Source organism: Narcine bancroftii, chromosome 13 (assembly GCF_036971445.1).
Source record: "Narcine bancroftii isolate sNarBan1 chromosome 13, sNarBan1.hap1, whole genome shotgun sequence".
Lineage (NCBI taxonomy): Eukaryota > Metazoa > Chordata > Chondrichthyes > Torpediniformes > Narcinidae > Narcine > Narcine bancroftii.
This window is the reverse complement of record NC_091481.1, coordinates 53,739,094-53,756,207: the sequence shown is the minus strand read 5'-3', so window position 1 is coordinate 53,756,207 and position 17,114 is coordinate 53,739,094. Positions and strand designations below refer to the sequence as shown.

The 17,114-nt window shown below is 44.0% G+C and overlaps 1 protein-coding gene across 3 annotated transcripts in view; it reads left to right on the top strand.

Annotated features, from left to right (window-relative positions):
* Nucleotides 1-6,090: 6,090 nt before the first annotated feature.
* The window catches only part of LOC138748436 (synaptogyrin-1-like), an 83,098-nt gene continuing 72,074 nt past the window's right edge, over nt 6,091-17,114 (top strand). For 2 of the 3 annotated variants that reach the window (XM_069908646.1, XM_069908647.1), the window contains exon 1: nt 6,091-6,245. In XM_069908646.1, the coding sequence (XP_069764747.1) occupies nt 6,141-6,245 (105 nt within the window). In that variant the 5' untranslated portion in view covers nt 6,091-6,140. The remainder of the gene's footprint in view (nt 6,246-17,114) is intronic. The other variant, XM_069908645.1, reaches the window with a different exon arrangement.

Sequence of the window (17,114 nt, the reverse complement as noted above, 5' to 3'; positions counted from 1 at the left end):
AAACAGCGACAAGGTGTTCTTGTGAGAGCTGGTCTCAGTGGCTGCAATGTTGTACTGGCGCCATTAACCACTGTTCAGCACCACCACTACCCCCACTCCACCACCACTACCCCCCCATCCAACTCAGCGCTGCCACTACCCCACCTCCCACCCAGCGCCATTATATAAGGGGAGGGCAATCGGGATATGGCCTGGAGGCCAAGGGGATGACAGCCCAAAACAGGATGGGAACCACTGCTCTAGTCCCACTGACCTCTCCCATCCATGTATCTATCCAATTTATTCTTAAAACTTAAAGTGAACCTGCATTTACCACATCGGATGGAAACTTGTTCCAAACTCTCACCACTCTCTGAGTGAAGTTCCCCCTAATGTTCCTCCTAAACTTTCCCCTTACCATGTCCTTTTGTATTTATTTCTCCTAATCTAAGTGGAAAGAGCCTACTCGCATTTACTCTGTCTATACCCCGCATAATTTTGTAATCCTCTATCAAATCTCCCCTCATTCTATTACACTCCAAGGATTAAAGTCCAAACCTGTTTAATCTTTCCCTGTAACTCAACTCCTGAAGAACCAGCAATATCCTAGTAAATCTTGTAATCTTACTGATATCCTTCCTGTAGTTTGGCGACCAGAACTGCACACAATACTCCACATTTGGCCTCACCAATGTCTTATACAACCTCACCATAACATCCCAACTCCTGTACTCAATACTTTGATTTATGAAGGCCAAGATGCCAAAAGCTTTCTTTACAACCTTGTCTACCTGTGTTGACACTTTCAGGAAATTATGTCTCTGTATTCCCAGATACCTTCGTTCCTCAGTGCTCTAACATTTTCTATGTATGTCCTACCTTGGTTTGTCCTTCCAAAATGCAGCGCCTCACACTTGTCTGCATTAAGTTCCATCTGCCATTTTCTGGCCCATTCTCCCAGTTGGTCCAGATCCCTCTGCAAGCTTTGAAAGCCTTCATCGCTATTCACGACGCTTCGAAACTTAATGTCATCAGCAAACATCCTGATCCAATTTTCCACATTATCACTCAGATCACTGATATAGACAACAAACAACAATGGTCCACCAATACTCTCTGCCTTCTCCCATTCAGCCAATTTTGAATCCAGTTTACAACCTCTCCATGGATACCTAATGTCTGAATCTTTTGAATTAACCTCCCATGTGGGACTTTGTCAAAGGCTTTAATAAAGTCTATAAGATTCGTTAAATACGACCTACTAAGCACAAAGCCATATTGACTGTCCTTAATCAGCCCTTGGCTGTCCAAATACGTATATCCGATCTCTCAGAACACCCTCCAATAATTTACCCACTACTGACGTCAGGCTCACCGGCCTGTAATTTCTTGGTTTATTTTTGGAGCCTTTTTTAAACAACGGAACAGCATGAGCTCTTCTCCAATCCTCTGGCACCTCACCCATGGATAAGGACATTTTAAATAGTTCTTCAGGGCCCCTGCAATTTCTATACTAATCACCCTCAAGGTCCAAGGGAATATCATGTCAGGCCCAGGGGATATATCTACCTTTATTCACTGTAAAGGCAGCAAGCACCTCCTCCTCTTTAATCTCTATATGTTCTATGCCACCACTGCTTGTTTTCCTTCCTTCCTTGTACACCATGCCAGTTTCCTAAGTAAATACTGTTCCCTGTAGATGTTTTTGATGGTGTTAAGGGTGTTGCCTGTGATGTCCTGGGCTGTGGCCACTACCTTTTGGAGGACTTTACGCTCAGGGGTATTGGTGACTCCATGCCAGACCTTGATGCAGCTGGTCAGCTCAGCACACTTTCCACTACACATCTGTAGAAATTTGCCAGGGTTTCTGTCATACTAAACCTCTGCAAACTCCTGAGGATGTCAAGGTGCTGCTTGACCAGTTCATGCTACCACTTATACTCCACTAGCGCCCCTCTCATCCTTCATCTCGTTTCCTTCTCCCTTACAGGCTGATCCAACATCCCCTCTGATGCAGTCATATAACTCAAACATTCTATACATTTAAAAGATAAATTTAGACCTATAGCACGGCAACAGGCCATTTCGTCCCATGAGTCCGTGCTGCCCAATTTACACCGCATTAACCTACACCCCCAGTACATTTCGAACGATGGGAGGAAACTGGACCCCCTGGGGAAAACCCACACAGACACAGGGAGAACGTACAAACTCCTTACAGACAGTGCAGGGTTCAAATCCTGGTCTCAATCGTTGGCACTCTAAAGGCGTTACACTATCCACTACAATAACAGAGCCACTCTCTGAGCTTGTTCTGTGGTCAGTCTCCCACTTCCTCTTCTGAGCATGTTCTTTCTTTTTGATGCCAGACTGGGCGCAGACTGGCAGATCGCTTTGTTGAGTACCTTGGCTCTGTCTGCCGCAATAGCATGTACCTCCCAGTGGCCGCCCATTTCAATTCCCCACCCCATTCCCTGGCTGATATGTCTGTTCATGGACTCATGCACTGCCGGAATGAGACCACCCTCAAATTGGAGGAAAAATATCCTCTAACTGGATGGTATTAATAGTGACTGGTTTTTGTGAAAACACCTCCCTCTTCTTCTCCATTGCCTTTCCCCCAGCTCTGTCTGTCTGTCTGTCTGTCTGTCTGTCTCTCTCTCTCTCTCTCTCTCTCTTTTCCCTTTTTCCCTCTGTCTCCTTTCACAGAGCCAAAATCAATTCTCTCCTCTCCTCATCACATCTAATGAACACCTTTTTTTTGGTCTGAACTCCTCCTCTAGCCAGTCTTCTGTCTTTATTCTGATGCCTTCCTGTTCTTTGCTTATGCCTTGAAGAAAGGCTCAGGTCTGGAATGTCGGTGATATATTTTTTTAAGCTCCTGTGGCCGCTGTGAGACTGGCCAATTCCCCCGGAATTTCTGTGTGTTTTCACTACAATCACAGCATCTGCAGACTTTTGAGTTTGATGCCATTATTCATTTGCCTTATGCCCCAAAACAGACTTCCCACTTCTTCTCAAGGTTGACCCTGACTTGGAGATATGAAAGGGCCATCATCTTTGGTAAAATGACCATTAAAAATTAGCATTATCTGCTGGGACCAGGCAGTTTTCTGCTGATTACCTGCTCGCTTGTTAGCAATCTACACAGTGCAATGCTGCGAATCTTCAACCATGGCTCAACAGACTGACCTACCTGATAAGGCAAGGTCAGCAGAGCCACCCTGCTTGTAGATTTCCCTCCAAGTCATACAACTTCTCACTTCTCATTTCTCCTTTGTTGTCACTGGATCTAACCCAGTGGTTTCCAAACTTTTTATTTCCACTCACATAGTAATCCCCATGCCATCGGTGCTCTGTAAGGGATTACTTCAGGTGGTATGTGAGTGGAAAGAAAAAGTAACCACTTGTCTAGATCATTGAACTGTCTTCTAGCAAGTTCTATGCTGCTGCTAATGTAGTATTTTTTTTCCAAAATGGAACTATTGCATCACAAGGTTCAGGAACAACTGCTCCCCCTCCATCACCAGACCCCTCAACAACAAACTAATTGAAGGACTTAATTTTGCACTTTTTTTTTCATCTTTCTGCATTTCTTGGTCAGTTTATTTCCATTTCTTTATTTGTTAACATGTGTATGCTGTGTACAGTTTATTTTGCACTACCCATAAGTGGTCATTCTGCCTCGCCCACAGAAAAAAGCATCTCAGGGTTGTATGTGATGTCATGTATGTTCTCCAACAATAAATCTGAAATCTCATCAGCTAATACCTCAGCTATGCCACAGCTAAGACCACTCATACATGGGCACAATGCAGTTAGCTTGAAGGCATAATGTTACAGACATAAACTTGACATTGGCACACTTATCTCACTCACACACATGAAATGTTGGATTATCTCCCTGTTGAGTCTGGGAATGACACGGTTGGCGTAGCGGTTAGCACAACGCCTTCACAGCGCCAGCAATCAGGACCAGGGTTTGAATCCTGCGCCATCTGTAAGGAGTTGGTACATTCTCCCCGTGTCTGCGTGGGTTTTCCCCGGGGCTCTGGTTTCCTCCCACCGTTTGAAACATACCAATGATATGTTTGGTCCACGGCACAGACTCGTGGACCAAAATGTCCTGTTACCATGCTGCATGTCTAAATTTTTTTTCAATCCTGTTGCTTCTTTGTGCCACTGGGGTAATTCAGGCTAAACTAGAGTAATCTGCCTGTCAATCCTGATTGATCTTTGAGCTCCATGGATTCCAAGGGTTTCCCAATGGTTCAGTTCAAAATCCTTCCAGCTCTCAATCAGATGACTCTTAGCCTCTGTTCCATGAGGAATCAGAAGCACAAAATTCTTGACTGAACATCCCAGTGTGGTAACAAACCAGTGCTGTGCTATTGAAAGTCGTCCCTCTGACAGCAAAGACTTCTCTGCTGTTGTCTAGTGGATGAAAATGATCCCCAGAATTTTTGTTTGGTGTGGGGATTAACAAAGAGAGGGCTTGAACCTTAGTAAACCTGCCAATATATATTCAACACTCATTGTTCCCAGAAATAAATCTAACCTTATTCTCTTCCATGGCTGATTGATGAAGATGATTGGCTGATTGCTACCTTGATGAAGGGCTCATTTATGTATCTTTATCTCTGCTAAATAAAGGACATTGTTTTACCGACTGAGTTTCTCTAGTATTGAAGCTGAGCACTTTCGCTCAGTCTGCACCAGTGACAGAGCCCTCCCAGTGACCAACCATTTCAGTTCTGCATCCCACTCCCATGCTCACATGCCTGTCCATGACTTCGTGTACTGTCTCACCAAAAATTGCAGGAACAACACCTGATTTTCCATCTGGGCACTCTCCAGCCGTATGGCCTTAACATCCACTTTTCTGGTTTCTCCTAACCTGCACTCCTCCTCCCTCCCACTTCCGTTCCCCTTTCCAGTTCTCCTACTTCCCTTCCCCCAGCCATTCCTCCTCCCCATAATTGCTGCTGTCCCCTCTCTCCATTCTCCACCTATCACCTCTTGCCTCGGAGATCAAACCTTTCCCCCCCCCCCCACCCCACCACGCTTTTGTTTGGAGGCCGGCCAAAATTTTTCCATACCTTGATGGAGGGCTCAAGCCCGAAACGTCTTTACCTTTGCTACAAAAAGGACACTCCTTGACCTGCTGAGTTTCTCACTTCTACCACGGTGACTGTGGACTTTACTCCCGACTGAATCTTTTCCCCAAAACTGATTTCACCACCTCTTTTGCCCTGGGCAAGTCAAGATGCCCAAGGGATCTCCCTGCACGACGACTTGTGGCTTCGCTGTAAATCACTTTGGAATGTCAGAAAATGCACATGCAGTGTATTTTTTTCCATAAAATATCATAGGCTTGTGAGTCTGAAGAAAATGCAGATCATTTATATAGATCCAATTTCTCTTTTCAGTTATCAGCTATTCACCAAAGCACATTATTCCCCATATTTCATTGATTAATAGATTCAGTGCCTGACTTCTTTATTATATTTTCAACTTATTTACCAAATCACATAAGTATCATTTTCCTTAAAATTGCAAATGTTCTTCAGGGATCTTGATGAATGTACAATGAAATGCTTAATGTATTTAAATGACTGTTTAACATGCACAATTTTTAATAGACATTCCATTTGCTCAGTCAGAGTCACGTTATTTACCAAGGGTTTAAAAAAATGGAAATCATCCATTGACCCCAGGAATTAAACCAGTTGGAATTTAACACGATTACAGTGTGCAATATCAAGATTATTTTGCATGCTTTTGATTTTGCACTGTAATAATCGTTCAGGACTCCTTCATGTACCCATTTTAAAATATGGCCAGGATTATGATCAAGTGGAGCATTTTAGATGCAAGGATATCTGAAGATTAAACCCTATGGTCACATTTTAGTGGAGGTTGATGACCATTTGAGCTCATTTGCATTTTATTGAAGGTTTATCTCGTTGCAACATAACAATTAGGGGTTATTTAATAATCCTGCATGGATTGCCTTTCCAATTGTGTCTCCCCCCCCCCCCCCACCTTTCCCCATCTGCTCCGTGCCCACGGCTGGGACCCGGCGGCTAGCGTGCGCGCGCCCCCGCGGCCCGCACCCGCGCCCGCGCCCCCCCAGCGCCGCGAGGACGGGCGAGAGGAAGATGGAGACTGCAGCAGCCGCCTACGGAGCCGGCAAGGCTGGCGGTGCCTTCGACCCGCTCACCTTCGCCAGGCAGCCGCAGACCCTCCTTCGGGCCGTCAGCTGGGTGAGTGGACGCGGACGCGGACCCGGCCGGGGGGGGGGAGGGGCAAATGAAGGGGGGGGGAGCTGGGGGGATAAGATGGGATGAAATCGGTGAAGGGCAATGGGTGGGTCAGGCGGGGGGGGGGTGGGGAAGAGGGGCTGAGGGGGAGGGGTGCCGGGGGTGAGGAGAGGGGGAAGAGGGGGGAAGGGGGGGAGGGGGGAAGGGGAAGGGGGGGAGGGGGAAGGGGGGAAGGGGGGGGAGGGGGAAGGGGGGAGGGGGGAGGGGGGGGAGGGGGGGGAGGGGGGAGGGGGGGGAGGGGGGGGAGGGGGAAGGGGGGAGGGGGGGGAGGGGGAAGGGGGAGGGGGGGGAGGGGGAAGGGGGGAGGGGGGGGAGGGGGGAGGAGGGGAGGGGGAAGGGGGGCCGGAGGGAGGGGGCGGGGGAGAGGAGGGGGAGTGGGTGTGAGGGAGAGTCATTGGATTAAAGATGGCTGTGTTGCTGAGAGAAGGGGTTATGGCAGGTGTAGAGGCTGGGAAAAGCGGTCATCTTTGTGGGGTGGGTAATTCTGGCCCTGCTGGTGGGAGAGAGGGAGTTAATTCTGGCTCTGCTGGTGGGAGAAGGGAGGGCGGTTAATTCTGGCCCTGCTGGTGGGAGAGCGGTTAATTCTGGCCCTGCTGGTGGGAGAGCGGTTAATTCTGGCCCTGCTGGTGGGAGAGCGGTTAATTCTGGCCCTGCTGGTGGGAGAGCGGTTAATTCTGGCCCTGCTGGTGGGAGAGCGTTTAATTCTGGCCCTGCTGGTGGGAGAGGGTTTAATTCTGTCCCTGCTGGTGGGAGAGGGTTTAATTCTGTCCCTGCTGGTGGGAGAGGGTTTAATTCTGTCCCTGCTGGTGGGAGAGGGTTTAATTCTGTCCCTGCTGGTGGGAGAGGGTTTAATTCTGTCCCTGCTGGTGGGAGAGGGTTTAATTCTGTCCCTGCTGGTGGGAGAGGGTTTAATTCTGTCCCTGCTGGTGGGAGAGGGTTTAATTCTGTCCCTGCTGGTGGGAGAGGGTTTAATTCTGTCCCTGCTGGAGGGAGGGGGGGTGGGTTAATTCTGTCCCTGCTGGAGGGAGGGGGGGTGGGTTAATTCTGTCCCTGCTGGTGGGAGGGGGGGTGGGTTAATTCTGGCCCTGCTTGTGTGTGGGGACAGGTGCTTAAATGAGGCTGAGAAAAGTGACAGGAAGTTTCTGTTTTTTGATTGGTGGGGTTATGGTCAGAGAAGGGATGCAGCCATAACTTGAGAGGAAAAGGGTGCAGGTTTAAGGGATAGTTTGACCTGATAGGAATGAACGCAGGGATGCTTGTTTAATAGTGAAGCAATATCCCCTCGCAGTGAAACGAGATAGATAGCTGCCTGTTTGACTTGGATTTAATTTAGTATTCTGTGTTAATTAACAACCAATATATCAGCCATTGTACATTGTACGTTTCTCTTGTACACTGAAAGCATACTTTACCAGTTGGAATCTGCTAGATTACTATTAAAGCAGGTTCGTTGACCTTATTTATGAGGTACTCCTATTTCTTATCCAGCCCGCATAATGCATACATTTGATGTTTGTGGTTTAAATTAACCCCTCTGTTCTTCAGAATCTCATGTGATATCTGGAATATTGATAATATTTTAGACACAGCCCACAGGAAGGAAGCTGAACCTGAAATGAGGTAACTTGGGTCATTGTCTGATTATACCCATTTGGTAGTTCAGAATCAAAATTCATTGTTATGAATGTATCATGAAATTCATAGTTTTGTGGAAGCATCACAGTGGAAACATTTCTATAAACCTCCTTACAAAATAAAAATATTGCAAGAAAAAGTTAGAGAGGCCGTGTCTGTGGTTCATTGGTTATTTAGGAATCTGATGGCAGCGGGGAAGAAGCTGCCCTTATACCTTTGTGTGCTCGTCTTTGGGCTCCTATACCTCTTTCCTGATGGTAGCAGGTGAAGAGAACGTGGGCTGGGTAGTTGGGGTCCTTGAGGAAAGAGGCTGCTTTTTTGAGACTCTGCCTCTTGTAGATGTACTCAGTGGAGTGGTCTGGTGCCTGTGATGTTGCGGGCTTAGTTAACAACCCTCTGGAGTTTTTTTTTCTTGCCCTAGGTGTCTCCATACCAGACACTGGTGCAACCAGCCTGATTGCTCTCCATGGTACCTCTGAGGCAGTTTTTGGTGACATACCTAATCTCCTCAAACTCCACAAAGTATAGCTGCTGGCGAGCTTAATTCATGATTGCATCAACATGGAGGCTCCTGGACAGATCCTTGGAGATGTTGACACTCAGGAGTTTGAAATTCTTGACTTTCTCCACCACTGAGCCCTTGATGAGGACTGGGCCATGTTCCCCTGGCTGCCTCCTGCAGGTCACAATCATCTCCTGGGTTGAGTGCAAGGTTGTTGATGTCATGCCACTCTATCTCCCTCCTGTACACTTCCTCATTGGAGATTTGCCAACTGTTATCAAAAATGTATCCACTTTTTCTAGAATTTACAGTCCTGAAATGTTTATTTTAATTCAAGTACATTTGTCAGTTTTTAGAAAAAAGTTTGTTAATCTGAGTGTTTGTTTCACTTTGAATATATTGAAGGCTGAGGCAGATAAGCACTTATGAAAGGTTACCATGGTAGCTGGGACTATGGAGTTGCATTGACAATCCAATCAGCTATGAATGGTGGAACAGATAGGAGGGTCTGAATGGACCCTAGGACCCTTGCCCTAGTTTGCTTGTTTATAAGAATGGCAACCAGAAGAATAATTGATCTGAGAAAAGAATCTTCAAATTAACTGCACGATGCAATGAAAGTGAAGATATTTTCTCAACTTGCAAGAGGCTACATGCTCCCTGGACCTCACTGCAGATCTTTTCTCCTTGCTCCACTGTGCTTCCTCATGAGTACTGAGCCTTAGAGTGGCGGCAGGTCTAGTGTGGTCAGTAAGACCCACCTCTGGTCAGCAAGGTAGGTTTACAGGTCCGCTGACATGCGCTCTAATCTATGCAGCCCATAGGAATGTAAACGGGGTGTCCATACATAATTGTGTGAATGAACATCTAGGTGCATGTCTTGGAAGCACACTGTTAACATTGGGACTCGCACCACCAGGTTCAGGAACAGCTACTCCCCCTCCACCACCAGGTTCAGGAACAGCTGCTACCCCTCTGCCATCAGCCTCCTCAACATGTTTGGAGGTGGGGGAGTCACGTGATGGAGTAGTGGCCGGACGGTGAACTCCAGCCCTCTCCAGAAAAGTCGGAAAAAACAAAGGAAAACACAAAGGCACAGAAATAAAAGTTAAGGAAAAGTGAGTATAAAGGTGGAAAGAAGATGGCGACAAAAAAAGAAAAATCGAAATCAACGGTAAGAAGAGAGGAAGAGAAGACAACGGAGGAAGAAGAAGGCCTTACCTGTTCGAAGAAGCCCGCGGTGGAGAGAGAAACCCGCTCCCTCAGGTCGGTAGAAAGTGGACTACAAAAATGGCTCGCTGAGCCGAGAAAAAGTGCGCAACCACGCATGCGCGAGGAGTCGCGCATGCGCGATGCGCATGCAAAAAAACACACCGGTGGGAGGGGCGACCAGCTGGGGAGTCGATCTCCACAGCCGGCAACGACAGCTGCAGAACACCTGCAGCAAGAAGAGAACACAGAAGACAATGGAAACAAGAAAGAAGAGAAGAAAAGGGCAACAAAGAAACAACAGATGGCCAACCCAGAGGAAGAAGAAGAGGAAGAGGAAGAGTACAGTGAAATAGAAGAAGAAGGGAAAGGCAAGATAAAGGATATACTTTCTCTTATTAAAGAATACATGGAGTCATTTAAAGAATGGCAAACACAGGAATTTAATGATTTAAGAAGAAGAATAAACAACACAGAAGAGAAAATGAATAAAATAGATATGACCTTAACAGAAATGGGTAAGAAAATGGACAAGATGGAAGAGCGGGAAACAGCAGTAGAAATGGAGGTAGAGGACTTAAAAAAGAAATCGGAGGAATCTAATAAAGTTATAGAGACACAAGAACTGTTAGCTCAGAAAATAGATATAATGGAAAATTTTCTTCTTTCTTCTTTGGCTTGGCTTTGCGGACGAAGATTTATGGAGGGGGTAAAAAGTCCACGTCAGCTGCAGGCTCGTTTGTGGCTGACAAGTCCGATGTGGGACAGGCAGACACGGTTGCAGGGGAAAATTGGTTGTTTGGGGTTGGGTTTTGGGTTTTTCCTCCTTTGCCTTTTGTCAGTGAGGTGGGCTCTGCGGTCTTCTTCAAAGGAGGTTGCTGCCCGCCAAACTGTGAGGCGCCAAGATGCACGGTTTGAGGCGTTATCAGCCCACTGGCGGTGGTCAATGTGGCAGGCACCAAGAGATTTCTTTAGGCAGTCCTTGTACCTTTTCTTTGGTGCACCTCTGTCACGGTGGCCAGTGGAGAGCTCGCCATATTATAACAGAAGAAATAACATAAAGATAGTGGGCCTTAAGGAAGATGAAGAAGGCAAGAATATGAGAGAGTTTATAAAAGATTGGATCCCTAGGATCCTAGGATGTCCAGAACTACAGCAAGAAATGGAAATAGAAAGGGCACATAGAGCATTGGCCTTTAAACCACAACCACAACAAAAACCAAGATCTATTTTAGTAAAATTCCTAAGATATACTACAAGAGAAAAGGTACTGGAGAAGACAATGGAAAAAGTAAGAGTGGGCAACAAGCTACTGGAGTACAAAGGGCAAAGAATCTTCATTTATCCAGATACAAGTTTTGAACTCCTAAAGAAGAGAAAGGAGTTCAATACAGCAAAGGCGATTTTATGGAAGAAAGGGTATAAATTTATACTAAAGCATCCAGCGGTTTTGAAAATATTTATTCCAGGACAGCAAAACAGACTATTCTCGGATCCAGAAGAAGCACGAAAATTTGCAGAACAATTACAAAATAGACTGAGGGATGAAGACGTGTAATGAGAGTAAAAATGACCAAGATTTATATGTATGTGGGTAAAGAGTTATAAGTGTGTATATGTATAATGTGCATACGTGAATGTATCCGTATTTAGAGGAAAATATAGATAGTATAGACAAGAATTAATAAGGGAAGGAAATGGAATAGAGGGAATAAGGAGGGAACTAAAAGAGTGACCTTTGTTACATATGAAAAGTGAAATCTTTTCTGGGGGGGCTGGGTGGGGAGGAGTTGCGGTCACTGCAAAATCAGCTGACGCTTGTGAGTGAATTCGCAAACCCAAATGGAGAGGGGAGATGTGGTTGTCCGACAAGGGATACAATGCAGTAGAAGGAAATAAAGCACCTACAGCAGCAGTTGCTTTAGATGCAGAGAAGGCCTTTGACAGAGTAGAATGGAATTATTTGTTCAAAGTATTGCAAAAATTCAGTGTACCGGAGAAGTATATTAATTGGATTAAAGCATTATATAAGGGACCGTTAGCGAAAGTGACAGTAAATGGACATGTATCAAAGCAATTTAACTTAAGCAGGTCAACGCGGCAGGGATGCCCACTATCACCTTTATTGTTTGCGCTAGCTATAGAACCACTAGCAGAATTGATAAGAATAGATAATAACATAAAAGGAATAAAAATAAAAGACAAGGAATATAAAATCAGTCTATTTGCGGATGATGTTATAGTGTACTTAACAGAACCAGAACTATCAATAAACGAATTGTATAAGAAATTGAAGGAATATGGAGAAGTGTCGGGTTACAAGATAAACGTAAATAAAAGTGAAGCAATGCCTATGAATAATGCGGATTTCTCAGAATTTAAGAAGGAATCTCCATTTAGATGGCAAATACAGGCAATAAGATACCTAGGTGTACAAATAAACAAAAATCTCGGCCAATTATATAAACTCAATTATTATCCACTAATGAAAAAATTACAGGACGATTTAGAGCATTGGAAAGATTTACCACTAACACTAATAGGAAGGATAAACTGTATTAAAATGAACATTTTTCCAAGGATATTATACTTATTTCAGGCATTGCCAATACAACTGATAGAAAAATTCTTCAAAGAGTTAAAGAAAATAATAAGGAAATTTTTATGGAGAGGGGGGAAACCGAGGATAGCACTAGATAAATTAACAGAATGGTATAAACAAGGAGGCTTACAATTGCATAACTTTAAAAATTATTATAGAGCCGCACAATTAAGATACCTATCAGATTTTTATCAAACAAGGGAAAAACCAGACTGGATGAGATTAGAATTAGATAAAATAGGGGAAAAGATACCTGAACACATATTATATAAATGGGATGAAAAATTGGTACAACATAGAAGTTCTCCAGTATTACATCATCTCCTCAATATTTGGAAGAAGATTCATGTAGAAAGAAATAAAACAAATTATCAATTACCAAAACTAATATTGACGCAAAACAAGTTACTCCCTTTTACAATAGATAACCTTTCCTTTAGAGAATGGGGAAAAAAAAGGGATTAAAAGAATAGAAAATTGTTTTTCAGCAAATAGATTCTTATCCTTTGAACAAATGAAAGATAAGTACAATATAACTCAAGATACAGTGCTGGCATATTACCAATTGAGATCCTACTTGAAGGATAAATTAGGAAGCAGTTTGAGTTTGCCAGAGACAAGTAACCTTGAATATGTGATTACAGATACAATGATAATCAAAAGATTTATAACAAATATGTATATTAAACTGCAAGAAAAGGAGAATGAGGAAACAAATGGTAAAACTAAGCAAAAATGGGAACAAGATTTAAATATAAAGATAAAAAAGAAACATGGGGGAAATTATGTTCTGGAACGATGAGAAATACAATAAATACGAGGCTACGTATGATACAATATAACTGGATACACAGGCTATACATTACACCTCAAAAGTTAAATAAATGGGACCCAACAGTATCTGATAGATGTTTTCGATGTAAAAAAAGAAATGGGAACAACAATTCATGCAATCTGGACATGTGAGAAAGTAGAAAAATTTTGGGAAGATCTCAACCAGATATTAAATAAAATAACAGAAAACAATATACCAAAGAATCCAGAGATCTTTCTCCTAAGTAACATAAAAAACAAAGAATTTGGAATTGATTTGGAGGATGCACAAAAAAGATTTGTTAAGATAGCTCTAGCCGTAGCAAAAAAATGTATTATGTCAACCTGGAAATTGGAAGATAATTTGAAAATACAACAATGGTATATAGAAATGAATAAATGTATTCCATTAGAAAAAATAACATATAGTTTAAGAAATAATATTGAAATATTTGAACAAATATGGGAGCCTTACATTAAATACAATAGCGAAAACCTACCGGGGACAATCATTACCTAAGTTGATGGAAGGAGAAGGAAAGAAAAGAATGGACTCAGTAGAATTTCTGGTGTTTTTTTTTTGTTGAGTGACAACATTGTCTGACTGGTTTAATGTATCCTAGATTGTATACCTTAAATGGATGGGGGGGGTGTGGGGGGGTGGGTTTGGAGGAGGGAGGTGGGGGAGAAAATGTCACTGTATATGTGTGAAAAGGAAAAAGTGTGTATCATGACTAATGTGATTTATGGTGTGAAAAATAAAAAATAAAAAAAAACATGTTTGGAGGCGTTGTTGACCGTGAAGAAGGCTTTCAAAGTTTGGAGAGGGACCTAGACCAGCTGTAAAAATGGCAGATGGAATTTAATGCAGACAAGTGTGAGGTGTTCCATTTTGGAAGGACAAACCAAGAAAGGATGTACCTGGTGAATGGTCAGTCACTGAGGAGTGTGGTAGAACAGAGTTATCTGGGAATACAAATGTATAATTCCCTGAAAGTGGTGTACAGGTGGATAGAGTTATAGAGAGAGCTTTTGGCATATTGGCCTTCATAAAGGAGCTGGAATGTCATAGTTAAGTTGTAGAAGGCATTGGCGAGGCCAAATTTGGAGTATTGTGTGCAGTTTTTGTCACCTAACTATAAGAATGATATCAATAAGATTGAAAGAGTGCAGAGAAGATTTACTAGGATGTTGCCTTGTCTTCAGGATCTGAGTTATAGGGAAAGATTAAACAGGTTAGGACTTTATTCCCTGGAGCATGGAAGAATGAGGGGAGATTTGATAGAGGTGTTTAAAAAGAGGGGAATAGGCAGATTAAGTGTAGATAGGCTTTTTCCTCTGAGGGTAGGTGAGATACAAACCAGAGAACATGGGTTAAGGGTGAAAGAGGAAAAGTTTAGGGAACATGGGGGGGGGGGAATTGCTTCACACAGAGAGCGTTGAGAGTGTGGAACGAGCTGCTAGCTGAAGTGGTGAATGTGGGCTCAATTTTAACATTTAAGAAGAATTTGGGCAGGTACATGGATGGGAGTGGTATGGAGGGCTATGGGCTGAGTGCAGGTCAGTGCAACTAGGCAAAAAAAAAATTCAGCACAGTCTAGAAGGGCTGTTGTGTTCTAAAGTTCAAATAAACTCCATCGGACTCATTTAAGGACTCTTGCTTCTGCTCTTTATTAATTTTTTCCCCCTCTCTGAATTGCACAGTCAGTTTGTTTACATTTCTTGATCTGTTTACGTGTATAGGTTGTGTACAATTTTTTTTGCACTACCAATAAGTGGTCATTCTGCCTGGCCCACAGGAAAAAGAATCTCAGGGTTGTATGTGATGTCATGTACGTACTCTGAAATAAATCTGAATCTGTCCATTGTAAAATCGCCAGAAAAGATGGCATTTGGTACTCGAGGGAAAAGCCACACTGACTTGCTTTCTTGCGTTACCTGTCACCTACCTGAACAGTGATCATTTCTCCTGTGCTTTACTTGGGTATGGGCGGTGCTTGTTGACTGGGGCTGACTGTATTAGAACAGGGACCTGCAATCTAAGCAGCATGGTAGAGTTCCAGCCTCCTTGCCTCAATCCTGATCTCTGGTGCTGTCTTTGTGGAGTTTGCATGTTCTCCATGTGATGGCTCTGGTTTCTTCCCATTTCCCAAAAATGTGCAGTTTGGCCACTGGGAATTGACCCAAGTGTGTAAGTGAGTGGTAGGATTGGGGTGTTTGGGGAGGGAGTTGATGTGAAGGTGGAGAGAATAAGAGGGGAATTGATGTAAAGGTGTAATGGACTGCCTAAAGAAATCTCTTGGTGCCTGCCACATTGACCACCGCCAGTGGGCTGATAACGCCTCAAACCGTGCATCTTGGCGCCTCACAGTTTGGCGGGCAGCAGCCTCCTTTGAAGAAGACCGCAGAGCCCACCTCACTGACAAAAGGCAAAGGAGGAAAAACCCAACACCCAACCCCAACCAACCAATTTTCCCTTGCAACCGCTGCAATCGTGTCTGCCTGTCCCGCATCGGACTGGTCAGCCACAAACGAGCCTGCAGCTGACGTGGACTTTTTACCCCCTCCATAAATCTTCGTCCGCGAAGCCAAGCCAAAGAGAGAGAAGAGTAATGGATCAAGATGGACTCAAGGAATTGAAAGGGCTGTTGCTGTACTTCATGACCCTGTGATCTTATCTTCTGTAAAATGGCTTCTGGTTAAAGAGGAAGCAACAGGTTTTCAGGTGGAGGTCGGAGACTGGGCTGAACTCAGAAAAAATGATGTCAGAATTAATCCGAATCAGGGTTTGTTGTCATGAAATTTGGTGTCTTGGAGCAGCGGCATCGTGCAAACGTTCATATTATAACCGTCTTACAACATTAATATATAAAAAAATAACAATGCACAAAAAGTCAGGCAGGGTCTTTGGTTCATTGATTATTCAGGAATCTGATGGCAGTTGAGAAGAAGCTGTCCTTGTGCAATTGAGTGCTTGTCTTTAAGCTCCTGTACCCTTTCCCCAATGGTAGCAGAGTGAAGAGGTTGTGGACAGTGTTCCCCTGACTTCCTCCTTAAGTCCACATTATCTCCTTGGTTTTGCTGACATTGAGCGCAAGGTTGTTGTCGCTACACCATTCAACAAGCTGATCCATCTCCCTCCTGTACACTTCCTCATTATCGTTTGTGAATCTGCTGACAACTGTGTCGATGGCACTGGGATTGTGCCTGGCCACACATCACGGGTGCACAACGAGTAGATCAGTGGGTTAAGCGCACATCCTTGGGGGGCGCCTGTGTGGATGATCAGTGAGAAGGAGATGTTTACAATTTGTACTGACTGTGGTCATTTGATGAAAGTCCAGGATCCAGTTTAAGGGGGGTGGGGGGATAATGCAGAGGCCCAGAGCTTGTAGCTTCTTAACCAGCACTGAGGGAATAACGGTTTTGAAGGCTGAGCTGTATGTAGGGCACCAGCATGAACCAGCTGATGGCTAAGCATAAAGTCAGTCTCTGAAAATGGAGACACTGTGTTTCTGTGCTTCTTTGTAGGCCCTGAAAACAGGAACATAGAATCCAAAGGGTTAATTCATTTTCCTTTTTTTGCCACTTGCTTGAAGCTGCCGCTTGTTTGAATTCCGGATGCCATGCCGCCCTCTCTGCGCCTCTGTGTTCACAGAGCTACCCTACCTTCCTCCCTTGGTCGATTCTCAGCTTTTTTCTCCTGCCTTCCTATCCATGTGCCACCTATGGCCTCAGCTGCTTTACTGTAATACGCAAGATGCACGAACTACTGTATAATAAATTACTCCAGTGCAGAAAGATGATAAATATAAAGGATAGGAAAAATAAGTGCAGACAGATCTTTTTATCATCCCAGAGTAGTTACTAGTCAGGGTTATACAGAGAGGTTCAAGAGCCTGATAGCTGTTGGATTTTAAAAATGGTTCCTGAACTTAAAGGTGCTGGACTTCAGGCTTGTGTGAAGTTAAACAATGATTGGTCTGACTCCAGGCATGTAAATAGCTTGGCCATATTCCAGAAATGTTTCAAAGAAACATTGATACTCTCA